This window comes from Gorilla gorilla, chromosome 5 (assembly GCF_029281585.2).
Source record: "Gorilla gorilla gorilla isolate KB3781 chromosome 5, NHGRI_mGorGor1-v2.1_pri, whole genome shotgun sequence".
In the NCBI taxonomy this organism is placed as follows: Eukaryota; Metazoa; Chordata; class Mammalia; order Primates; family Hominidae; genus Gorilla; species Gorilla gorilla.
In genome coordinates, this window is record NC_073229.2 from 23,007,368 (window position 1) to 23,035,084 (window position 27,717).

Consider the following 27,717-nt stretch of genomic DNA (forward strand, 5'->3'; position numbering starts at 1 on the left):
ACGTATATATGTGTGTATATATACATATATGTATGTGTATATATTATATATGTATATATACATATATGAGTATATATACACATAAAATATATTGATTTTAAATATCTGAAAATATTTTTAAAATTTATTAAAATATATGTAAAATAAGTTTTCACAATGGAATGTGTGCTGCATTTTGGGAATTATCAGTGGGTTTTGGATTTATTGCTTCAACCATTCCCTAATATGTCCCTAATATTTTTCATATGTACCTACATGGATATACTAGTATTTCTGATTGATCTATTGAAACTAGCTTGGTCGCAATAAATAATTGAATCCTGTAATGCACAGGTAGACTCCCAGGATTATTATATGCTAACCATGGAATCCTGGAAAAGATACTCCCAAAGATTTGGATTCCATGTGTGTAAAGGAGTGGTGGTTATGGTGTCAGTGGCAGCAGTGGAAGGTCTGGGAGTGACGATGGAGTGGCTCATGTAGAAGATGACAAGTGCTTTGGCCGGGCATGGTGGCTAACGCCTGTAATCCCAGCTCTTTGGGAGGCTAAGGTGGGCGGATCGTGAGGTCAAGAGATCGAGACCATCCTGGCCAACATGGTGAAACCCCGTCTCTACTAAAAATACAAAAAAAATTAGCTGGGCATGGTGGTGCGTGCCTGTAGTCCCAGCTACTTGGGAGGCTGAGGCAGGAGAATCACTTGAACCCGGAGGCGGAGGTTGCAGTGAGCTGAGATCTTGCCATTGCACTCCAGCCTGGTGACAGACTGAGACTCCACCTAAAAAAAAGGCAAGAAGATGACAAGTACTTTTAAAATTATAATACGGTTTACCAGTGTGAGGTATAATTAGTATTATTACGCAAACATGTGTTGTTTGGAGAAAGGCACCCTTTTCCTCTTTGACTGTGGGTATTAGAGCTGTCCTCCTTGCGTGAGGATGGAGAACTGCTGAGATGCTCATTGGTCATCTCCTCTGTGATGTTTGTTTAGTATGTGGATGGAAGGGGCAGAATGAGTGAGACATCTCAAGCATCCTGCTATGCATTTAGACTGAAAATGTGTTGGCTTTGGTTTTTATTGCCAGGAATGGTCATGGCCACATTGGACCAAAGCTTAAGGCTCTGACTTCCTAAATGATCAAGTATTTCTCCTTGGCTTGAGTAGAAATTTGAAAGAAGAGTTTATTTTCCTCTGGTAACTACAAATGACATTACTGTCAAAGAGGGGACTATTTAAGCTTCAGAATGAGGAGGAGCATAAAGCTGAAATATATGTATGTGTGTATATGTACATACTCGCACACAGTCCTGCACCGCAAAACATTTCAGTTTTAGTATATATGCTGCTGAGGTGAGCACGACCAGAAAACATTTCAGTTAATGGCAGACCCCATATATGACAATGGTCCCACAAGATTATAATGCAGCTGAAAAATTCCTATCACCTAGTGATTTGTGTTACAGTTGCCTACAGTATTCAGTATGGTAACATGCTGTTATAGATTTGTAGACTAGGCACAATAGGCTATACTTCATAGCCTAGGTGTGCATAGTGGGCTATACCATCTAGGTTTGTGTGACTACACTCCATGGTGTTTGCACAATGACAAAATTGCCTAATGAAGCATTTTTCAGATTGTATGCTCTTCCTTAAGTGACACATGCTTGTGTGTGTACATATATGTACATATAAAAATTACAGTAAAACTATGAAGGTTTTATTACTCAGGTTTTATAATCTAAGTACCTAATTAGAAAATGTCGAACCGGGTGATATCTCATGGAAACTCTGCTGTTTTTCTTGTACCTTCTGTAAGTGACATGGAGTAGGGGCTGTTTGTTTTCTCTTTCCAGTGTCACTTTGAAACATCTGTGTTGTTAGTAAAGGACAGTGTTTTTTTTTAAAAAAAACATTTGGTGTCCTTAAATAACTGCAATATAAAAAGATTTTTTTTTCTTGATGCTCGTTAACTTTTGACATCACACTCGTTTTGCCATTTGAAGTGGTACAGAAACCATATTCCATTGTCTAAAAAAGGATGATCTGCGTCTTTTGTAGGAGAGTAGGACTGTCACCTTGTAGGCCTCTCTCTTTTTTTTTTTTTGCCGTTTCTTAGTTTAGCCAGGCTTATTCTGCAAGGCCCTGCTCTAGTTCCCTTTTCTAGTTGAATGACCGTCAACACTGTGCTGATTGGTTTTGAGACAGAGTCTCGCTCTGTCACCCAGGCTGGAGTGCAATGGTGTGATCTTGGCTTGCTTCAACCTCTGCCTCATAGGTTCAAGCGATTCTCCTGCCTCAGCCTTCTGAGTAGCTGGGATTACAGGCATGCACCACCACACACTGGGCTAATTTTTGTATTTTTAGTAGAGACAGAGTCTCACCATGTTTGCCAGGCTGGTCTTGAGCTCCTGACCTCAAGGAATCCACCTGCGTCGGCCTCTGAAAGTGCTGGGACTACAGGTGTGAGCCACTGTGCCTGGCCACTGATTGGTTTTTAATATATAATTGCAAGTAAATACTTCCTTTTATTACCAAACTAGATCAGGTAACAGAATTTTCACTTTTCCTGGACTATAAAAGGTATTCTTTGGAACCTGGGGTCTTTCTGGCCCTGATCAGTTATTTATATTTTCGTTTAGTAGGGATGACACTCTCTACCTGGAGCCACATTTTGACCAAGAACTCCTCATTTTTCTCTGTACCATTACTAGTGAAATGTTCCCCTCCATTTCATCTTATTAGTTCTCCTCTCCTTATTCTCCACTAATTAACGTGTTCTGGGAGTAGTTTCCATCTTTGGAAAAAACAGCTTTATCTTCATTTGTAGGAATATCAAAACACTGTGTGCTTATAATAATTTTGGGGTTGGCCACTGTATTTCTAGCATTAGGAGAGACTGATGTTTGAATCCTTTCCTATTCCTCTTTTTATCCTTGTAGTAACATTTGTTGTTTTCTCTGCAACTTCAAATGTAATCTTGCTTATTGAGGAAATGTATAAAATATATAAAAGCACTGAGAAGAAAAAAATTATGGGCAATCTGACCACCTAGTGGTGATAAATGTTTTTAATGTTATGGTTTTGTTTTAAATCTTGAATTTTAATGTTAATGTCATAGCCCACTGACATTCTAGTATTCTATTAGGATAACTCTATTTCATATATAACTATTCTTTAAAGAAAATTGTTATTGCTTGCTAATTTAATCTGTTGTATTTACTAAATTCATTGTTCTTAAAGAAGAATAATGTTCATGAAACCTGGAATTCATATAAACTGCTTCCCAGGAGCTCCATGTTGCATGTATATTATGTTTAAAAGGTACTGAGAGATTTTTAAAAATAGATTCTGGTAATTAAAGGCTATTTTTATCTTTCAGTTAATTTCCTCAGGGGAAATAAATTCCAGTGATGCTAAAGTTGCTCAAATATTGTTAGAGTTGTGTTTAATTTCACCGTTATATATTGTCATTGGTCATCAGCCTTCATCACTTCAGAGATTTGTTTTTTGCATAATCATTTGTAAAAAATCATTTGGCTACAAGGCTGGAATTTGGGGTTGTCAAGCGGAGTAATAATACTGTTTTGATTAAGAACAAGGTATAAAAGTATGAGGATTTTTCACCCCCTGGGAGATTTATAATTTGATTCTGAAAGCAGTTTATGAAATCAAGTTCCGGAAACTTCCACTTCTTTCACAGACTAGATATGCTGGCTAAAAAAACCCCAACTGGACTCCACATAAAATAATTTTGTTACAATTTTTAGGCTCACCGAAAGTGACAGAACTTCCCAAGGGAGAGGGGAGAAAATGGAAGGAACTGAGCGCCAGGAGCAGTGAGCTGACATGAAGCGTGTGGGGGTGCTACAGCTGCTGTCAGCAGCAGGGCGGCTGAGCGATCAGGCCTCTTGGTAGTAGTGGCAAGATGGGGAAGTCAAACCTGGGCCCCTCACCTTCACCTCTTCAAGAGCGCTAACTTGGTTCCAGGGCTGTTGCTGCCCTGGTTACACACAGTCTTTGAAGGCAACTGTCCCCTACCAAGGCCCTCACGTTTCCCCCTGATTGATATCATCCAGCCTAAGATCACCACACACAAACCACCCTGTGTGAAAATCAGCAGAAATCACACCCAATTGCTTCAGCTATTTGAATTCCTTGGCGCAAAGTATTAAATAACTGTTTGAAATCTTTAAAGAAGTAGAAAATACAATCTCAAATATGTATAAGTAATAAAAATGGTTTTTAACAAAAGATCATACATGAGTTATTAATCAATGAGAAGACATGGGGGAAATGTACATGCATATTACTCATGAAGGAAGACAAGCTGAAAAGGCTCCATACTCTCTGTTTCCCTCTATATGATGTTCTGGAAAACACAAAGCTAGGGAGACAGTGAAAAGAGCAGTGATGATCAGGGGCCAGTGGGGAGACAGTGATGAATTGGCTGAGCGTAGAAGATTTTTAGGGCACTGAAAACACTGTGTGATAGTATAATGGTGGATGTATGTTCGACATTTGTTTAAACCCATAGAATGTACAACTCCAAGAGTGAGCCCTAAGGTAAACTGAGGACTCTGGGTGATTATAATGTGTCAGTGTAAGTCCATCTAGTGTAACAAGTGTACCACTCTGGTGGAGGATGCTGATAGTGGAGGAGGCTGTGCATGTGTGGAGGAGGAACTATATGGGATATCTCTGTATCTTCCTCTCAACTTTGCTGTGAACCTAAAACTGCGCTTAAAAAAGTCTTTATTTAGAAAAAGAGACTATGCTGATTTGAGAAAGAACTAAATAGAACATGTAAAATGGAAAAATGTGTTTGCTTAAATTTAAAAACATGTCCTTTTTCTGGACTAGAATTCAATCTAGGATTACATGTTATATTTTTCATGTGTCCATCTCCTTTATTAAATTGGGATAGTTACTCAGTCTTTCTTTGCTTATCATGACTTTGATATGTTTGAAAGGTACTGGCCATATATTGTTACTCAGTCTTTCTTTATCATGACTTTGATATGTTTGAAAGGTACTGGCCATATATTTTGTGTCATGTTTCTCAACTTGACATAATTTTGTATTTTCTCATGGTGAAATTCATATTCTACATTTTTGACAAAAATGCCATGGAGATTTTGTTGTGCCCTTAGTGTGTTATCTCATGAAGAACGTGGTGTTGATATGTTAACTCTGATCACTTGGTAAATGTGGTATCCATTAGGATTCTCCGCCATTATTATTTTCCCCTTTGTAGTTAATACTATTTGCAGGAAGATACTTTGAGACTGTGTAAATAGTTCTCATAATATTTTGCCCTGTTAACTTTGGATTCCATTGATAATTTTTGCCAGAAATTATTGTGGTGTTTGTCAAATGGTTATTTTCTTTCTAATTTATTCTAAAGGTATTAATTAGAATTTTACTGTAAGGAAGACCTTTACTTCTCTCCCATACATTTATTTAATTATTTATATCAGTATGGCTTCATGAATATTTGGTTATTGTATGGGTTGTAACCTATTACTAAAATGATTTATTTTATTGCTGAAATTTACCCAGGTTTGGTCTTTGGGAGCCCCTTAAGTAGTCTTCTCTGTCCTCTGACATGTTATCATTTTTTGTCCCCATGAGATATCCCAGATTCATCTTTTACTTTCTCCACCCCAGCCCTGGAATCAGTCATTTCTTTAAGAAACTCTGTTCCTTTTTTATTAAAGAATGGTATTTAGAAGCCTAGACCTGAGTATACTTATTGCCCTAGGGATATCATTACTTGTAGGCCCCCTCTAGTGACAGAGCTAGGAAATAACATATACCTACTTCTATTTCCGTATTGATGTATCTGCATATATGTTACAAAATATGAATTCATATGGGTACCTCCAATCTAAGCCAACACCACATGGCTCATTCTAGCTCTCCCCATTGCCTTTGATAGTGACAGTGAGAAACCTGGTTCTTCTTACTCATGACATATTTATTTTCTTGTTCAGTCCTGGAATGAACATAAGGTAGTTTCGTAATTGTTAACACATACCTCTGTGGAAAAAATTTGCTAACTAGTGTACAATATTTGCTATGTTTATTTTGTTTTTCATCTTAAAATATTTAGTTAAAATACTGTTTTTGAAAGTTATTTTGGTTAATTCTTTTCTTCTCCACTCTCTTTAAGTGGCTGTCATTTATTTAGAATAAACTTCTGTCCATCATTACTGTTTGTATTCCATTTGGGTTCTTCCCACCTCTGGGTAGATTTTATATTATTTTTATTATTATTATTATTATTATTATTATTATTATTATTATTATTATTGAGACAGAGTCTCCTTTTGTTGCCCAGGCTGGAGTACAGTGGCATGATGTAGGCGCACTGCAACTTCTGCCTCCCGGGTTCAAGTGATTCTCTTGTCTCAGCCTCCCAAGTAGCTGGGATCACAGACGTGTGCCACCACGCCTGGCTAATTTTTCTATTTTTTGGTAGAGATGGGGTTTCACCATGTTGGCCAGGCTGGTCTCGAACTCCTGACGTCAAGTGATCCTCCTGCCTTGGCCTCCCAAACTGCTGGGATTGCAGGTGTCAGGATTTTATTTTTAATGTTTTGTGTAGATAAAATATTAACGTCCTTCTAAAACTCAGAACTATACAACAAGGTTTACTTAGAAGTCATGACCCCCACTGTGCCATTCATTATACTCCATTCCCATTCAACCATTTTTTCCATCCTGTTTCCACCACCTCTCTGTAGGTAATTTATTTTTGTTATTTCTAGCCTATCCTTCCTTTTTTTTCACAAATGAGATGATTCATGTGTATTTTATTATTTCTTACATGAAAGGTAGCAAGTAATATATGCCCTCTTGAACTTTGCCTTTTTTACTTACCAGGATGTCTTGAAAATAATTCCATATCAGTCCAGAGAGATCTTCCTTGTTCTTTATTACACCTGCAAAAGTACTCTATTGTATAGGTAGACCATGGTTTATTTAACATCTTTCCAGTGTGAGACTTTTTAAAAAAATATGGTGCAGTTACAAACAATACTACAGTGAAAATTTTGTGCATATGTATTAATATTGGAAGTATATTTTCAGGGTAAGTAGTTAGAAATGGAAGGACTGGGTCAAGAGATCAACAAATATGTAGTTTTGTTGGGTATTGTCAAATTCATCTCCAAAAGGGTTCTACCAGTTTCCATTTTCACCAGCAAAGTATGACTGTACTTATTTTCCAAAGCCTCAACGTATTCAAAAGAATATGTTGTCTGACTTTTAAATTTTTGCCATTGTGATAGAAGTATTATGTCAGTGTTATTTTAATTTGCTTAATTTGCTCTTTAAGTTTGAATTCCTTTTCATGTGTTCAGGGGTCATTTTCATATCTTTTTTTTGATGAATTGTCTGTTCTTTTTCTATGGAGTTTTTGGCCCTTTGTCAACTTTTAAAAGTTTCTTTACGTTAGTGGTATTACCTCTTTGTGGTGTATGTTTCCTGACTTTTGTTCCCCTTCTTTTTTTGTCAGTTTTCAGGTGGAAAGACCTTTATGTGTGTGTGTGTTTGTGTGTTGTTCATGGGAATGATTTTTAGTTTTATTGTATTTTAATCAGAGAGTATAGTTTATTATTTCTTCTTTATGGAATATACTTATTTCTTTGTGACTTACTATGTGATCAATTTTTGTTAATATTCTCTGGGCCCTTGAAAATAAAATGTATTTTTCATTATGAAGGGAGTAAGTTTAATGTGTGTGTGTGTGTGTGTGTGTGTGTGTGTGTAAAATATACGTATACATATTTATGTATACACACATGATTTCATTTCCTAATTATGTTTTTAGGTCTTTTATCTTGTTAATTTTGCACATTTGATTTTATACTAAGAATGATCAAATTAAAGTATTAAAGTTTCCTATTATCATTAATATTAATGTGTTTCTATGTGTGTCTTTTGCATCCCCTATGGTTCTTTCTACACAAAGGTAATAATTGTCTTATTGATATATAGATATTCATAAGTATTATACCTTCATTGTGATTTGAAACTTTTAGCATTAATACAAGATCTTCTTTGTCTTGCTTGGTGTTTTTTTGCTTGAATTCTACTTTTTCTGATTTTAAGAATGCTATGCTTGCTTTTTTATTGTATCCATTTGCCTGTTATATTCTGTCCATCCATTTGTTTTTAACATTGTTTTAGCTGTATCTTTTGTATAGTTGAGTCATGCTTTGTGGCCAGATTTATTTTTTTAAGAGGTGAATTAAGCCTGTTCATATTTATTGATATGACTTTCACATTTATTGAGTTATTGATATATTCGATCTGAACTTTATCATAATATATTGTGGTGTTATATATGTCATAACATGTTATATTTTATTTCTCTACAATATATGTTTTATTATGCTTTTGAATTGAAATTTTGGTTGCTCTTTAGAAAGGTTATATTTTTGTTTTAATGGTTGCTTTTATACTTTAAACTTTTAAAGTCCCTTGTCCCTCATTTTTAACTTTGTTCTTAGTAAAAGTATTCTTTAACTATTGCCTATGCAATAATCAGTATATTCTACTTTCCTCTTTGCTGCTTTCTTCCATTGTTTAGTTATTTTATTTCTACTTTGTCAGAACATATAACAATTGGATATTAGTCTTTCAATGTAATCCCCAGTTTTTAGTCTGAAATCTATAATTTTTATGTATTAACATGTTCTCCATTTGTTTTGTGCTGAAATTTTCCTAGTTATTTATTACTTGAACAAGGCTCATGTTTTGGTAAATTCTTCAGAAAGAGCTCATTAATGTGACATTCCCTGTGCTCTTGTGTGTTTCACGTTTTTTCTGTAGACTTGGTGCTTTAAGGACAGCATTGATGGATATAAACTTCTTGACCCACATTTTTAAACACTGAGTTGTTTGAAAATGTGGCTTCATTGTTGTCTTGTTTCCATGTTGTTTTTGAAGAATCTGATGCCACTCTGATTGCTTTACTCCTCTACATTAGTTGATCTTTTTGCCTAGAGGCCTTGACGATTTTCCCCATTATTTGTGAAATCTGTTTTATAAGAATATGTCCTATATTTGATTCTTCCAGGTTCTTTTTCACAGGTACCCATTTTATCTGGTATTAGTTCTGCTCCATTGTTTTTTTTTCCCCTCTTTAATGGACTCCAATTATATAAATGTAATTCCTTCTTTGCCTGTGTTCCATTTCTACCACTTTCTCTCTGATTCTTCTTTCTTTATTTTACCATCCTCCTTCTGGTTGTTTTTCTCCTTTTCTTCAATGCCACCTCATTAAATCTTGATGGATTCCATTGTCCCTTGCATGCTTTGGAATTTAGATTTTGTTTCTGAGATGATTTTATTTCTTTTTTTTTCTGAGTTAAATCAATTCTCTTTTCATTTTTTCTCTATTTCTGTTCTTAATTTTTGAGTTTCTGACTAAAGCAATTTGTATCCTTAAATGCTTAATTGAGCATATGTAACTTAGTTTTTAAGTATTAGTTTGTGTTTCTTTTTAGTGCTCCTTAGTTTTGCGGGATGGGTGGGAGAAAAGTTGGATTTTCATTAGTTGAGCTCTTTTGAATTGACTTTCTGATTTTTCAGTAATAATTTTCTATATTTTTATTGAATTTATTTGTTGTTCCTTTTTGGTTGTGTAAAAGACTTCCTTAGTCTCTGGTGCCCTCTTCTGTTAGTGTAGCAATGCACACTTTAGTGGTTTATTTATTTATTTTTGGTATGGGTTAGAGAATGGTTTTGTAAATCCTCTAATTTTTTAGTTGTGCTTTATCTTTCACAACCTTGAATTTTCTCATTTGCATCTTTTTTCTCTTCCTACTCAATTGAAAAGATTGTCTTTCGCTTTGTATTAACTCCTTTCTCTTTTATTGTAACTATGGTTTTGGGATCCTCTCACTTCAAATTGGGCATGCTTTTACACCACTTTTCTGTGGTCCTTGCTCAGGCCTACTAGGACACTTTTTAAAGGATTTTCACACTTAGTGTAACTTACACTTTCTGGGCTTCTAAGGTCAACCTTAGCACCTCACTCATTCTCCTCTCTTTCTCTTATTTTTTCCAGCTTGCTCTTGCTTACTTCAGAGCCTTATCAGTGGGGTAGGAGTGTAACAGTTCTGTCCCTGGGTTTTGACTGGCATTCCTTCCTGCCTGCCTGCCTGCCAAAGGCATTGTGTTCAATAGTTTTATTTGTTCTTGTTGCTCTAAATTATTTTTAGAGAAAGCATTGACAGCCGTCATTGTCTTTAGTCCTCATAAGAATAATTTGAGGCCTAGGATATTAGAATATTTCTCTGAAAACGGTTTTGTCTCATTTTTCTGGCCAGTTAGAGGAAGTATGTCTGGGATTGCCTTAGATCATCTTCGTAGCCTGAAGCTCTCTCTATTGTCCAGAAAATGTGATACCTGACTGCAAGTCTACACAAGGACTGGTTTACTTTTGTGCTCATCCTCATCAGGGGGATGAGTCTTTTAGGGACTCAAACACCCCAGCTTGGTTCCACAGCAAAGCTTTCCCTTTTATCTCACTTCCATGGTAAGCTGTTATAACCCATGTTCAGGTTTTCAGTTGATAGGTTAGATAGGCAGATATTCTCAATGCTTCTCTCTGGCTTTGTGCTTACTTTATTTTTTATTTTTATTTTTTAATTTTTTACCCCTGGCTTCATGCTTCCTGTAGAGTTCAGTCACTCCTCTCTATCTCGGTTTTACTTCTTCAATGCTGTTAAGAATTTCTGTATTTTTTCAGTAGCATTTATCAGGAAGTTTGGTTCTAATTATCCAAACCAACATTACTAGAAATGGCAGCTGATTCATTCTTTTATTAAAACATTTTTTATGTTTGATTATGGGACTTTGGGTGGGAAGAATGATACATTCATTTGCTCAGTTATCCCTTTTGAGCCAATCTTCTACCAAGTAAAGACCTGCTGTGTCACTGACCAGAAAGTTACTTTATTTCAGTGGTAAAGCAGCTTATGACTAATGATAGCTGTGGTTAATAATCATGAAGACAATAATGAGGAAAACTTATTTAGCCATTGGAATGTGCCAGATACTCTGTATTTTTATATATTATGTTGTTTGTAATAAAATCTACTAATTTACTATTATTATTCCCACTTTATAGATGATACCCTGAGGCTTAGCTACTATATCACTTGCCTAAGTTTACACAGATAGTAAGTGGCAGAAACATGTTTGAGGCTCTGCCTTGAGCTTTGGAGATACAGGACTAGCAAATTCCAGCTTGCATCCTACCTTCATGGACCTTACAGGATTGAATTCCTCGACACTGTGGGATGGTCAGGGATGTAATTTTAGAGTATGAAAGCGATTCACTAGTATTTCCACTAGAATTGAGGATAATATCTCTTGTTGGGAACTGACTATAAGTTCATGCAAATCAAAAACAGATTAGCAAAGATCAGAAGAGTGTCTTAATTCTCTAAAAACCCCCCATACCATGTAGCATAGTGTTTTCTTCAGAGTTGTACTAAGTGAATGTTAATTTCATTACGTTTATTGACAGGACATAATGAGTCTTATTCCCACGTCATAACTTTTTAGAGTCAAAAGATTCTTAGCAGAATTTTAAAGTTACCTGATATAGATGGGCCAGGATATTTTCTTTATTTATACTTTCCTGTTGGTTTACAGTTATTTGCTGGTATAAAGGATGGAGAAGGCCTGCAGCTCTTTGAACAAAGTTCTCGCTCTGCGCATAAACAAGAGACACACACCATGGAGGCTGTGAAGCTTGTAGAGTTTGATCTTAAGCAAACGCTTACCAGGCTCATGACACATCTTTTTGGAGATGGTAAGTGCTCAAACACAGGTTGACAATCTCTTATCTGAAATACTTGGGGACAGAAGTGTTTTGGATTTGGGTTTTTTTGTTTTTTTTTGATATTTTGAAATTCTTTTTTTTTTTCCCGAGACGGAATCTTGCTCTGTCACCCAGGCTGGAGTGTAGTGGTGCGATCTCGGCTCACTGCAACCTCCACCTCCCGGGTTCAAGGAATTCTCCTGCCTCAGCCTCTGAGTAGCTGGGATTATAGGCGCCCGTCACCACACTTGGCTAATTTTTATATTTTTAGTAGAGACAGGGTTTTACTATGTTGGCCAAGCTGTTCTCAAACCCCTGGCCTCGTGATCCGCCCACCTCGGCCTCTCAAAGTGTTGGGATTACAGGCATGAGCCACCGCGCCAGGCCTGAAATTCTTGCATATACATAATGAGATGTCTTGGGGATGGGAGCCAAGTCTAAACACAAAATTCATTTGTATTTCATATACACTTTACGCACATAGCCTGAAGGTAATTTGATATAATATTTTAAATAATTTCGTGCGTGAAACAAAGTTTTGACTGCGATTTGACTGAAAATCTTAATGAGTTCAGGTATGAAATGTTTCACTTGTGGCTGCAGATTGGCACTCAGAAACTTTTAGCTAGAGAAAGAAAAATGATTATAACGTTTGCTAAGAATGATAATGGATTAGGTCAGTGTCATCAATGGGATGAAAATATACAGGCTGATTTGGAGTATATTATTATGTTATCATTACATGAGGATGTGATCAGTGGAGCAAGGTTCTTTTTTTTTGAGACGGAGTCTCGCTCTGTCTCCCAGGCTGGGGTGCAGTGCAGTGGGGTGATCTCAGCTCACTGCAAGCTCTGCCTCCTGGGTTCACGCCATTCTCCTGCCTCAGCCTCCTGAGTAGCTGGGATGACAGGTGCCCACCACCATGCCTGGTTAATTTTTTGTATTTTTAGTAGAGACAGGGTTTCACCGTGTTTGCCAAGATGGTCTCGATCTCCTGACTTCGTGATTCATCCGCCTCGGCCTCCCAAAGTGCTGGGATTACAGGCGTGATCCACCACGCCTGGCCCAGTGGAGCAAGGTTCTTAACCATGTGAATGAACCAGTGGAAAACTGTACATATTGCCATACTGATTACCACTATCAACAGGAGTATATTAACAGTATATTATATCAACAGCAAAAACATTAACAGTATATTTGGTGCAGCAGGAACAATATTGTTGCAATCTAGACCTCAGTCACTTGCCTTTATTTTTCAAAAAATATTTGTTTTCAGTAATGCCATCTTCCACCTCCAGCTATTTTTAACTTAATTGAGATATATTTTGTTTTTTTAAATCACGATATAAAGAGAAGGTTAGTGGATTTTCCTAATTGTGACTATCTTTAAGAAATACTTACATATCTGAGAAGACAGAGTACCTACTGTGGTTAGGATTCTCCTTTACTCTCTTATTCTTGTGAGCTTTTGTAAAAATCAGTGTTGTTGAGGTGTAATTAACATAAAGTAAGCTATACATATCTAAAGTGTACATTTTGATCAGTTGACCTACAATAAACTGCACACGAACATACTCGCACAATCTTACAAGTTTTGACGTCTTGCAAGTTCATGCCATGAAGCTACCAGCAGAATCAATACATGAACATCTTCGTTGTCCCCAGGAGTTTCCTCCTGCTCGCTGGCAATCCTTCCCTTCTGCCGTTACCGCATCTCACCCTGGGCAACATGTGATCTGCTTTCTGGTGCCATTAATTAGTTTGCATTTTTTAGGTTTATATAAATGGAATCTTAGAATATGTGCTCTTTTTTGTCTGGCTTGTTTTACTTAAAATAATTATGTTGAAATTCATCCATATCATAGTGTATATGAGTAGTTGATTCCTTTTGTTAATCAGTATTCCATTCCACGATTTGTTTATCCATACATTCGTTGATAGGTATCTGGGTAGTTTCCAGTTTTTTGCTATTATCAGTAAAGCGTCTATGAACATTCATGGATCAGTCTTTCTGGGTCGTACGTTTTCACTCCTCATAAACATAGGTATATGTTTAACTTAAAAAAAAAAAACTGCTAAGCTATTTTCTGAAGTGGTTGTACCATCTCGATTCCTACCAGTAGTCTATGAAAATTCCAGTTGCTGTACATCTTCAGCAACACTTGATAGGGTTAGTAATTCTAATTGTAGCCATTCTAACAGGAGTCTAGTGGTATGTCAAATACACATTTGGCATTTATAAAGTATTCAGTTCCATGATTTGTTTATCCATCCACTCATTGATAGATATCTGGGTAGTTTCCAGTTTTTTGCTATTACCAGTAAAGTGTCTATGAACATTCATGGATGATTCTTTCTGGGTCCTAAGTTTTCACTCCTCTTGAGTAAATACCTAAGAGTGGAATGACTAGATCAAGTAGTAGGTGTATGTTTAACTAAAAAAAAAAAAAAAAAAAAAAAAAAGCTGCTAAGCTATTTTCTGAAGGGTTGCACCATCTCGATTCCCAACAGTAGTCTGAAAATGCCAGTTGCTGTACATCTTCAGCAACACTTGATAGGGTTAGTCATTTTAATTGTAGCCATTCTAACAGGAGTCCAGTGGTACGTCAAATACACATTTGGCATTTATAAAGGACTTCTCCATATAAACAAACAGAAATTGCAACTTAAGAGAAAAATGGGTGAACATGAAGGTGGCAAATTATATATATATATATATATATATATATATATATATATATATATATATATAAAATGACCAATAAATATATGAAAAGATGCTTATCTTTATTAGTAATCAGGGAAAAACAAAACCACAAAGAGCTTTTTCAAATGGGAAATAATTTTTTAAATCTAACATTTTAAATTGTTGACAAAGGTGTAGAGAAATAGAGTATAGCACAAAGTTCTGGCCTTATGCGGGATTCATGGTCACCGTTCTTCCAGCTGGGACTTCAGTACTCACTGTTCTTGATTCACCTCTATTTTTTCATACTCCAGATTTCCCCTACTTATGCCTGAACTCAAATATGTATTTAAAGAGAATCTTGTTGTAATTTATTAAGCCTCTCCTGCTCTGTTTTAGCAAGGTTTTTTAGAATATCTTGACTGCCATATTGCCAGACGCATAGTTCATGTAATATATAAGAAACCACTAGCTAATCTTCTATATTTTTAATATAAATACATTTTCAAAAAGTGCACATCAACTTCAGGATAATGTTTTTCTAGGAAGTGGGAAATGGTATTAGGGAGGGGTGGAAACCATGTTTCAAATGTATTTATAATGTTTTTTTTTTAAAACTAAAGTTAAATATGACAAAATGTTATGGTTTGATAAATCTGAATAATGAGTATATGGGTGGTTGCTATTTTCTCTTGTGTCTCTAGGTTTGATATATTTCATTAAAATGGCGTAATATAATAGTGAAATAGGTTTCAAATAGAAATTGCTGATGTGAAAAACCTATGATAGCCAGCATCTCTTTGCTTTCATGATAAAATAAAGGAATTGTGATATTTTAAACATTTATATCATCTGTTTAACACAAATGCAGGGAGATGGATTGTGCTGTTCAGGCCACTTTAGAGGCAGGGTGAGGTAGAAGGGATTCTAGTATTTTAAGGAGGTAGCATTGTGTCTTAACAGAAAGATTCAGGCTCATCTGAATTTTTCCATTGCCAAACTATGGACAGAATTTTTTTTTTTAGCATCCTCCTTATTTATGTCATCCTACACATTTCTATAATCAAATGATTTGCTGTTGGTGAGGTTTAGAAGCTGGAGTTGCACCCTGTTGCAGGCATCACAATATTGAATAAGCTAGCCATACTCCCTGTCTTCAAAGAGCCATGGAGCCTTGGATCTTGATTTCTCTCCTTGGGAAACATGGGATGTTCTCCGAGCACACAGGCAAGCGCCTCCTCCTGAGCCCAGCCTGTGCTCCTGGAAGGCTCCTGCTGAGGCACATGCATGCTGACACCTGGTAAGTGGGAATTAGCCTTGGGAAGGGATAAGCAAGGTGGGGGGGCAGAAGAATGGGGTGAAAAATGACAAAGTAGGTGACACAAGTACTTGTGGAGAGCAAGCATGATGCAGCACAGTCCACGGAAAGAAGGAAAGACGAGGCAAGGGGAAGAAAAATGATTGACAGTAGACTCTTATGACCATGGAGAAACGGTAGTGTAGAATCAGAAAACTTAAAATGAAGCTCCTGTTCATCCCCTTACTCTGAAGTCCTGAACAGGTCACGTAGCATTTCAGGTCTCAGTTTTCTAACTTTTAAAAGTTGTGATGATACTTGCTTCACTCGAGAATAAAACAAGATAACGTGAAAGATGCCTTGTAAGTAAAAAATATCAGATAAATGTGTAAATATGAACAAATGGAAGAAGGAAGGAAGGGAAGGAAAGTTAAGACAAGACAATAAAAGCAGGGAGCACATGACGAAAGAGTAATACGATCAAAGAGCAACGGTCATGGCTGATTTGCCTTTATCATGTCTAAGGGAACAAGAAGGAGCTGTGTACCAGACTGTGGCACCGCAGCCTTATTGGTGCTGATGGTGGCTTTCATATCTGCACCAGGAGATATTTTAAAAAGTAAGCCATGTGCTGGCCTCTGTATAGATTATGTAAGCTGTCCAAGGTGTTTCAGGATATATATCTCTCTGAAAATATGGTCCTAGACTTTCCTTTGTATTATTTTTTGTATTTGTATTTGCGTAGCTTTCAAATGCAGATGGCAGGTTTCCTTACAAAAAACAATTTATGCAATATATGACTTTTCTGACTGTGATGCCTGTCCTGACATGGTGGGCATGATCCTGGCGAAGAATTAAGAATCTTAAATTTGGGCCAGGCGTGGTGGCTCACACCTGTAATACCAGCACTTTGGGAGGCCGAGTTGGGTAGATCACGAGGTCAGGAGATCAAGACCTCCTGGCTAACATGGTGAAACCCCCATCTCTACTAAAAATTCAAAAAAATTAGCTGGGCGTGGTGGCACACGCCTGTAGTCCCAGCTACTCGGGAGGCTGAGGCAGGAGAATCGCTTGAACCTGAGAGGCGGAGGTTGCAGTGAGCCGAGATTGCACCACCGTACTCCAGCCTGGGCGACAGAGCGAGACTCTGACTCAAAAAAAAAAAGAAACTTAAATTTTAGAATAGCAGTGAAGTTGTAGCTTCTTTCATTTAGGCATATGTTGGTTTATTGTTTTAAAGATATTGTCAGCCTAGACTTTTGGTAGTCAGCTTTTATTACAGATCGATGTTGCTATTTTATAAATGTTCAAATTCACTTTTTGTCTGTAAGACTGAGCTGGCAGAATTATGGAATGGAATTAAAGTTTAAAAATCCACCTGCTTGGAGAATACGTGTTGGTTCACACGCATCAGAATCTATCTGAGAAGAAAGCCTTTTCTTTTTCTTCTTTCCTTTGAGCCATGGTCATTTTTAACCCCATCCACACAGTGGCCAGGCATCCTGAAACTGCTGAAAGGCGCCTCATTCACACACCCTTGCCATGCCCTGGTGTGTTTCTGCCGGTTGTGTTGCCGCGAGCTGTTGTTGTAGAGGTGTGTGAGCTTGTCCCCGAGCGTGTTTGCTGTGTTTGTGACGTCCGCTGTATTGCCTCTCAGGGGAGATGTGAAGTGAAGTGGGAAGGTGACTGGAACCCGGGCCCATCTGATGAACTAGAAGAGTGGGAGGGTCTGTATCACAGAACACAGGCAGTGCTGTGTGTTTCCTTCATGCTCACACTGAATGTTAACAACGCTTTCAGGATTCTCAGCTGTTTCTTCTGAACTCTGAAGAAAAGTGCTTTGTTCGTTTTTTTGTTTTTTTGTTTTTTTTTTTTTTTGAGATGGAGTCTCACTCTGTCATCCAAGCTAAAGTGCAGTGGCATGATCTCAGTTCACTGCAAACTCTGCCTCCTGGGTTCCAGCGATTCTCATGCCTCAGCCTCCCACGTAGCTGGGATTACAGGCGTGCGCCACCACACCTGGTTACTTTTTTGTATTTTGTATTTTTAGTAGAGATGGGGTTTCACCGTGTTGTCCACACTGGTCTCGAACTCCTGACTTCAGGTGATTCACCCACTTTGGACACCCAAAGTGCTGGGATTACAGGCGTGAGCCACCGCACCTGGCCGCGTTGTTCTATTTCAGGCATTTCAGAAGCACTAATTAGTTATGGGTTTTGGGTTCTTGCTGTTGGTTGGTTTATTAATTAAGTAATTTTGCTAGCTTCTGAAAAATGTCTTGGTAAACCTATCTAGGTGCCATCAACCTGGATTAAATTTAGATTAATAATAGCAATAATAATGGTAATAATGGTGACGATAGAGATAATAGTTAACAGTGTGAAACCCTGTGCTAAGCACGTTGACAAGGAGTTTTTTCTTTTGACCTGCATCTATGATATGGGTGTTACTATCTCTGTTTTTCAGATGATGTATTGAGAGTAAAAATTAGGTTTATAATTAATTGTTAGTGCTACATTCTTCTTAAATGGAATCACATCAAAAATTTTAAGTGTGTATCACTTTAAAAATTTTTAAACCATTTCTATGATATGGGTGTTACAATCTCCGTTTTTCAGATGCAGGAACCTAGACACAGAGAAAAAGTGCCATGTAAAAATCACAGGGCTGGTAAGTATTTGAGGCAGTTCGAGCCCACAGGCTGACTTCTAAGGCCATACCAGAAGTTTGCTTTTGGATAGGATGCAAAGAAATCTTATTAGTAATATTTCAGAGACTGTGAGGCCTATAAAAGCCATGATGTCCCCCCGGCCAAACAAAAACAACAACAACAACAAAAAAAAAACATCAGGGCCAGGCCCAATGGCTCACGCCTGTAGTCCCAGCTACTTAGGAGGCTGAGGCAGGAGGATTGCTTAAGCCCAGGAGTCCAAGGCTGCAGTGAGATATGATCATGCCCCTGCACTCCAGCCTGGCCAACAGACTGAGATCCTGTCTTTTTAAAACAAAACAAAACAAAACAAAACAAAAAATCGTCTTCTCTCTAGGTGCTGCCTCTGATTCTGCCTCTGATTCTTTCCTTTACCTTCTCTTCCCATTCAGTGCCTCCTGGTAGCTAGCTTGTGGTAAAGCCTCCATTTACTACATCATATCCAATTACATTCTGGGTAGCAAAGACCATTTAAAAACTTAAGGTTCACTCTTTCTAAAATTAGTGATGAATGGGAACTGCCTCTACAGGCCTCAGAAATATTGAGCAACTCTTTTTATATTTGTTTTTATGGTCCAGGCTTTTCACCTTTTATTATTATTATTGGATTCCTTTGTTCTTGAAAAGCAAAATTAAAAATTAGAACACACTATTTCCTTGTGGCAGTATGTTATTACAGCTGCTTTAGTTTCAGGTTTTTTTCCTGTCCAAATGTGGTTTATTATTTTCTGCTAACATTTCAATTGTACCAGCATCCTAAGGCTATTATAAGAAAGGTTATCATTTTAGAATTAGAAAGAAATAAAATAACCCTTTAGACTGTTTTTATGCTTGTGGATTTTGTTGTCATTTTTAATATTTCTCGAGTGTTTTCTGTATATTTTGTACTGTGCTTAGTAGATCATTTCTTTCGGAGTAACCAAGGTGGGGATTTAGGATTTCTAACTTTTAAATTTCTCTTTCTGTCCTTGAGTTTCCAGCCTTTCTTTGGCACAGTTTCTTTGCTAAACATTGGCATTTCCCTTTCTAAAGGATTGGCCTTGTAGCACAGTTTAGATTAATTAGTGTGAAGGAGAGATGGATTGGGACCCTTGGGGGAGTCATGTCTTGTCTTTGCTTGTTAAAAGACCTGTGGTGGACATTGAAATGCACCTCCCAGCATCTCCTCCGAGGGTCCAGGCTGATGGGATTGCAGATCGCCTGCAGCTGTCAGCTTCTTGGGGAATTGCCTCAGCTGCAGGGAGCCTCCTTGCCCAAAGACATGCCCTTCCTGGGGCAGCCCACATCCGAAGACTGAATGTGGCAAGAATACAAAGGCCCTCCATGGGCCATTGTGATGGGCTGTCTGCTCCGGACCTCTGGCAAGGTAAAGGCTTCATTGTCCTGACTGTAGTTCGTTGACTTCTCCCTCTGCCCAGTTTGCTGCCACTGTCTTCATCCACACGTGTTGATTCCCTTCAGATAACGTGCTTGCCAGCCCAACCTGCATAGGGACCTATACATGGTCCCATCCAGCAGAAACATTCTAGGGCCCTGTGTTGTGAGTGATGTCCTGGTCAGGAGTGAAATCACTTGGTCATGTGTAATAAGGAATCACATCTTCCATACCTTTTCATGTTTTTTTTATCCATGAGGCTCTATTAGTATAAATGAAGTGAAAGGGATCAAGAGTAAGAATTAGATTTATAATTAATTGTTAGTGCTACATTCTTCCTAAATGGAATCACATCAAAAATTGTAAGTGTGTATCACTTTATTAATTTTTAAATCAGCTCTTTTGGGCTGGCTGGTGTTGCCTGGCTTGGGGAGTGTTATCCTTCTCAGAGTACTCCTAGACAGTGAAGTAGCCAAGGCAGTTGTTGCATTCAAGCAATTTTGACTTGTCTGTACTCGCCTCATCGTAGCTTAGATGTAGTCTAGAGCAGGTTGCTCTTTCCGATAAAAACGGGCCAACACCTTCAACCTCTGAGACTTGGGATCATTAACTGTGAAAAGTGAAGTGCCTCGCTTTAAGCCAGTGGAGGGACTCAGTGGAATAAGACATCACCCTAGGAATCAGGTGGAGAGAGGCCTAAGACACACTTTTCCTTAGATGTCCAGTGAAGGGGGAAAATATATACTAGGGTGGATCTTTTGGGGCTAAGGAATTGGTACAAGGGAACCTCTTTAGAGAAAGGTTGAGATAGCAATAGTTGAGCTGAACTATAATACTTTTAAGGAGCCCAGAAACCTTCCTGATTCTATGGCAGTTGGGCAGAGGATAACAGAGAGGTTCAGTAATCTAGGGAAATAATAAATTGAAATTGTTTGGGGTTTTATGTTAATTAAAATAAAATTATTGGATCTTAAGGTACAGAGAAAAAGGCACTGAAAATTTTAGGGCTACTGTAATGAAAACCATCAGTGTGCCTGGAACTACACCCATTGCAAACTATTTTTACTGGTACTAATAACTCTTAGGTGGTTGGTATACAGGTGACCTAGAAACCATTAAGATTTAGGGAGAGAGGGAAGATTCTCCTTCTACTCTTTAGGTTCATAGAAAGCTCAATTTCCTGATTGATTTCAGCCACTTCTCTTCTGGCCTGTCTTCTAGCTCTACTAAGGAATTGATCATCAGCATAAAGTTAGTTATCAGAACTCTGTTATCAACCACTTTAACTCCTTCACTCCTTTGACTTGCACTAGACACTCGATGAAAACCTAGCCTTGAGTCGGTGCCCAAATCTCTTTATGCTTCCCCCTCCTGTAGCAGCTCAGGTTTGCCACCTTAGCCAGGTCAAGGTTGGTGGCTCTCTTCTTTCTTATTTTGGTTAGCTCACTGTACAAATCCCTTTTTTTCTGTTATTCCACACCATTTTTTCAGTCTCCATTTTTCTATTCTTTGTCAGAGGATAAGCTGTATTTTACTGAGAAAATCTAGGTGACTGGCTGTGGATTTTGTGCTTAGTTGGACTGCTGATTACCAGCCCATCAGTTTCTCTAGAATTTTGTTTCATCGGCTTTAAATATACCCTAAACAATGTCATCTCACGATAAAACAAACAACTACCATTATTTGATGATCCATCTTTCTCTGGAAACTTACTGTCCTTTTCAGCTACAGTTTATGAAATATACCTTCCAATTGCTGCCCGACAGAGGCAGCGGTGGTTAGTTCATTCTAATGGTTTCTGTTGAGGTCACAATCGATTTCCAAATTATAAAATTCAACAGATTGGGGAAAACACTTATTATGCTGAATCTTTCTGCTTACTCTTTTATTTATTGAATTATAATGGGCTTCCAATAAACTAAAGTGTACAATTTGATAACTTTTGACATAATTATACACACACTAAACCATCACCACAATCAAGATATACTCATCACGCCAAAACGTTTCCTTGTGCTCCTTCACTGTCCCTCTACCACCTCTTCTGCCCACTCTCCCTACCCACCAGGCCTAGGTAACTAGTGATCTGCTTTTTGTTACTATAGGTTGGTTAGCATTTTCTAGATTTATGTTCAAGGAAATCCTATTGTATGTATTCTCTGGCTTCTTTCACGCAGCATAATTATTTTGAGATTCATGCATTTTGTAGCATGTTGTCAATGCTTCATTCCTTTTTGTTACTAAGTAGGGTATTACATTGTATTTATATTCCACAATATGTTTATTCATCCACCTATTGTTGGCTGTTTGGGTTGTTTCCAGGTTTTGGCTATTACAAATGAAGCTTCTATAAATATTTGTGGACAAGTCTTTATATGGACATCGCTTTTATTTTTCTTGAGTAAATAGCTACAAATGGAATGGCTGCATGGTAGGTATATGATTTTTTTTTTTTTTTTTTTTTTTTTGAGACAGAGTCTCACTCTGTCACCCAGGCTTGAGTGCAGCATCGCGATCTCGGCTCACTGCAACCTCCGTCTCCTGGGTTCAAGCAATTCTCTGCCTCAGCCCTGCGAGTAGCTGAGATTACAGGCTCCCGCCACCATGCCTGGGTAATTTTTTTTGTATTTTTAGTAGAGACAGGGTTTCACCAACGTGGCCAGGCTGGTCTTGAACTCCTGACCTCATGATGCACCTGCCTTGGCCTCCCAAAGTGCTGGGATTACAGGCGTGAGCCACCGTGCCCGGCCATGACTAACTTTTAAAGAAACTGTCAAACTGTTCAACTGCTTGTACCATGTTACATTTCCACTAGCAGTGCCTAGGAGTGGAAGTTGCTCCTCATTTTTGCTAGCACTTGTTATAGTCATTGTAATTTTAGCCATTCTGATAGGAGTGTAGTGGTATCTGATTATGATTTTAATTTGTATTTTCTTTTTCTTTTCTTTTCTTTTTTTTTTTTTTTTTTTGAGACAGACTCTTGCTCTGTCGCCAAGGCTGGTGTGCAGTGGTGTGATCTCAGCTCACTGCAACCTCCACCTCCTGGGTTCAAGCAGTTCTCTCCCACCTCAGCCTCCCAAGTAGCTGGGATTACAGGTGCACGCCACCACGCCTAGGTAATTTTTGTATTTTTAGTAGAGACAGAGTTTCACTATGTTAGCTAGGCTGGCCTGGAACTCCTGACCTCAGGTGATTCACCCACCTCGGCCTCCCAAAGTGTTGGGATTACAGGCGTGAGCCACCGCTCCCTGCCTAATTTGTGTTTTCTTAGTTGATAATGATGCTGAATATTATGTACTTATTTGCATTCATATAACTATTTGGCAAAGTATTCAAATATTTTGCCCATTTGTTTTCTTTCTTTTTTTTGGTCTTGCTCTTTTGCCCAGGCTGGAGTGAAGTGGCATGATCTCAGCTCACTGCATCCTTGACCTCCCAGGTCAAGCGATGCACCCACTTCAGCCTCCCAAGTAACGGGGATTACAGGTGCTCATCACAATGCCAGCTAATTTTGTTTATATTTTGTAGAGATGGGGTCTCACTATATTGTCCAGGCTGGTCTTGAACTCCTGGGCTCAAGCAGTCTGCCCACATTGGCCTCCCAAAGTGCTGGGATTACAGGTGTGAGCTACTGCGCCTGGCCCTGTTATCTTTTTATTGATTTTTGAAACTGTGAATTTTGGATATGATTCTTTTGTGGGATGTGGGATTTGCAATATTTTCACTCAGTCTTTTCATTAGTGTTGTTCCTCAAAAGGCAGAAGTTCTTTAACTTTGATGAAACCCAGTTAACCAATTTTTTTCTTTTATGGATTATGCTTTTGATATTGTTTCTCGGACATCTTTCCTAACCCAAGGTCACAAAGATTTTTCTACTATGTTTTCTTGTAGAAGTTTTATAGTTTTCAGTTTTATATTTAGATTTGTGATTCCGTTGAAGAATTTTATGGATGATCTGAGGTACGGATTGAAATTTTGTTTTCCATATTGATATCCAGTTGTTCCAGCATCATTTGTTGAAATGACCTTTCCTTCTGCACTGCAACGTCTTCGTACCATTGTCTGGAATCAATTAACCATGTATGTCTGGGGCTATTTCTGGACTCTCTATTCTGTTCCATGCATCTGTTATTTGTCTATCTTGACATAATACTTCACTGTCTTTATCACAGTAGCTTTATAATGTCTTAAAATCGGTTAAATTCTTGTAACTGTTCTTTTTTCAAAGTTATTTTAATTAGATTGTTTACATTTGATGTTATTGTTGATGTTGTTGGATTGAAATGATCATTTTGCTATTTGCTTTCTATGAGTAACATTTTTTTTCTTTGTTCTCTTACTTTGTTTGGATTAATTGTATTTTTTATTATTCCATTTTATTTCCTTTGTCTTATGAGGGGTAACTTTTTGTTTTGTTATTGTAGCAGTTACTTTAGGATTTACAGTTATCACAGTCTCACTTCACTTTGAGTGCTGTTACCCCATTCCTGTATAGCGTAAGAACAGCAGACTTCCCTGTTTCCCATCTTGGCCTTTGTGCCGTCACGTATTTTAATTCTTATGTATACTATCAACTCTTAAATACGTTATGATTATTTTTGCTTTGAATAGTTGATCAGCTTTTAAAGATATTTAAATAATAAGAAAAGCCTTTATATCTCCTAGGTCCTTACCATCTTCAGTGCTCTTCATCTGGGTTCCCAACTGATATTTTCGTTCTGCACAGCAGAAGGTCTGCTTCTGCTAGTGATGAATTCTTTTGCATTTGTATGTCCATAAAGCCTTTATTTTGCCTTTATTTTTGAGATATTTTCACTGGGAAAAGAATTCTAGATTAATAGTTTTTTTTACCTCTATGTATTTATTTTTGAGATAGGGTCTTGCTCTGTCACTTAGGCTGGAGTGCAATGGCGTGATCATGGCCCACTGCAGCCTCCAAGTCCTGGGCTCAAAGGATCCTTTTACTTCAGCCTCCTGAGGAGCTGGGACTACAGGTGTGCACCACCACACCTCGCTAACTTTTAAAATTAAAAAAAAAATTGTAGAGAGATGGGGTGTCACCATGTTCCCCAGGCTGGTCTTGAACTCCTGGCCTCGAGCGATTCTCCTTCCTCAGCCTCCCAGACTGCTGGGATTACAGGTATGAACCACTGTGCCCTTGCCCTTTTAGTTTTTTAGAGGTGATATTCCTAGATCTCGTCTCACTTGCACTGTTTCCTGTGAGAAATCTGCTCTTAACTTTGCTTTTGTCTTTGTTTTTCTGTACATAATGTGTCTCCTCTCTCTGAGTCGTTTTGCAATGTTTTCTTTGTCACTGGTTTTAAGCAGTTTGATTATGATGTACATAGATACAGTTTTCTTCAGATTTCTTATGTTTGGAATTGGTTGAGCTTCTTGGATTTATATTTTTCATGAAATCTGGAAAATTTTGGTCAATTATTTCTTCAGATACTTTCTGTCACTCTCCTCCTTTAGGTACTCCACTTGCATGTGTATGTGGCCACTTAAAACTTTTCCACCACTGGTGCTCTGTTCATTTTTCTTTCAGTGATTTTTTTTGCCTTCTATATTGCATTTTGGATAATTTCTATTGCTTTATCTTCAAGTTTACCAATATTTCTTCTACAGTGTCTAATTTTCTGTTAACTCCATCCTGTGTATTTTTCATCTCATTCATTTGCTTCAGTTTGGATATTTTTAATATCATCCCTGTTTCTACTTAACATGTTTAGTCTTTCCTCTAGCTTTTTGAACATAACGAATATTATAATACATATTTTAACGCATTTTTTCCTACTAATTCTGACATCTGTCATTCCTTGGTGAATTGCTTTTGATTCTTCTGTACTTTGTATTATGTATTTTGTTTCTATTTTGCATGCCTGGTAATTTACTATAGGATATTGCCAAACATTGTTAATTTTACCTTCTGATGCATTGGATATTTTTTACCTTCCTGATATCCGCGAGCTTTGTTCTGGGATTACTTAGAAACACTTTGATCCATTTAGGTCTTCTTTTTAAGTCTTACTAGGCAGGACCAGTATAGAGTTTAGTCTGGGGATAGTTTTGCCCACTACCTATGCGAGACCTGTCTTAGCTCTGTAACTGATAACCCGTGAATTATGAGGTTTTCCCCTTGGCTGTTGAGAACTGGCACTATTCCTGGTCCTGTGTGAGCTCCAACTTTATTCCCTCTAATCCTTTTGTGTGGTTTGTTCCCTGACCTCAGGTAGATTTTTCAACACACATGATCAGTGTTCAGTTGAATGCTGAAGGGGTTCTTCTGCAGATCTCCAGAGTTCTTTGTGCAGCTCTCTTCTCTCCTTTACTCTACCCTGAGAATTCTAGTTATCCTGACTTGTCCAGACTCCCAGCTCTGTCTCCTCAAATCAAGGAGACTGTTGGGCTCTCCCGTGTTCTCTTTAGGTCTCACCCCTCTGGGGGGTCTGTGTCCTTGGTCACCTGGTGTCCTCTGTTTTGAGTGGTGTGACTTTATATATTTGTCTTTTTATTATTATTATTATTTTTAGTTTTTCATATGGAAGGGTAAAACTGGTTTATTATTCCATCCTGTCCAGATGTGGAAGTTTCTCTTTTTCATTTGAATCCTTTGGCTACTCCTTCTGGACCTTCCTTCCTGCAATTTTCTATTACATCTCATTCCCCTCTTCGCCTTCATTATATTCTTACATCTCTCTCATCACTTACTCTCTGTGTCTTTTTTGGTCTTCTTTTCTGATGCAGCTTAATGTTAGTGACAGGAACTCTTTGAAAGGGTGGCTGGTGTTTTCCTTCTCAGAGAAGAATTTGACTGGGAGATAGATACAATCCTAAAGATGCATTTTTAGATCTGGTTTACAAAACCAGAATTTTTATGAATTTTATTTTCTAGAACACATCAGTGAATTGTGCTTTCATGTATCTCGTAAGATATCTAAAACACACTTATTTTAAAGTCTCAGATTGTTTCATAAAAATAATCTCAACTGAGGTAAGTTAATGTTTGATTATTTGTTCTGCTGGCTGTATTACTTAGCATTAAATTTATCCATGTGTTTTAGAATTTTGGGTTGCAGGGTCGTATTCAGAGGAAGGTTTTTTTGTTCTTTACTGTTTCTCTGTTTTCTTCCTTCCTGTCCTCTCCCCCATCCCCCGTCTCTTGCTTTTCACTCTATAAGTGGTTTTGCAGGTGATTCCACCCAATTCTCTAGGCTTGAAATCCAGAGTGAGATTTCCCAGGGATCCATCGGATGTCTAGCACCCATACAATGAGGGGATGGAGCTGATCCTAGCCCTATGGCTTGGATCCCTAATCTTAAAGCTCCTTAGATCTACAGCCCCATGCTGCATTTGGATGACAGTATTTGACTTCCCTCTGGCACCGTCATGAAGCTTATCCCATCCCAGACTCTGACTTGAAGCTTTTTGCCTCCCTCCTGCCCCAAGCCCACAGTGTGCCATCCTGCAGGAGGCAGGCTCCTGGTTCTTCTTGGTTGTGGACCCCAAGCCCAGCAGGCTCACTTTATCCTCTCTTCCTGTTTTGCTTCTGGCCTGTGGAGGTTTACATTTTGTATTAGTCCATTTTCACATTGCTGATAAAGACATACCCGAGACTGGAAAGAAAAACAGGTTTAATGGAGTTACAGTTCCACCTGGCTGGGGAGGCCTTACAATCGTGGCAGAAGGCGAAAGACACGTCTCACAAGGCAGCAGGCAAGAAAAGAGAGCTTGTGCAGGGAAACTCCCATTTTTAAAACCATCAACTCTCGTGAGACTTATTCACTGCAACAAGAACAGCATGGG

General features: G+C 38.0%; 1 protein-coding gene across 5 annotated transcripts in view; it reads left to right on the forward strand.

Annotated features, from left to right (window-relative positions):
* The window catches only part of FARS2 (phenylalanyl-tRNA synthetase 2, mitochondrial), a 511,717-nt gene that overhangs the window by 132,494 nt on the left and 351,506 nt on the right, over window positions 1–27,717 (forward strand). For all 5 annotated transcript variants that reach the window (XM_055391452.2, XM_055391451.2, XM_004043229.5 and 2 more), the window contains one exon: window positions 11,675–11,834. In XM_055391452.2, coding sequence (XP_055247427.1) covers window positions 11,675–11,834 — 160 coding nt within the window. The remainder of the gene's footprint in view (window positions 1–11,674; window positions 11,835–27,717) is intronic.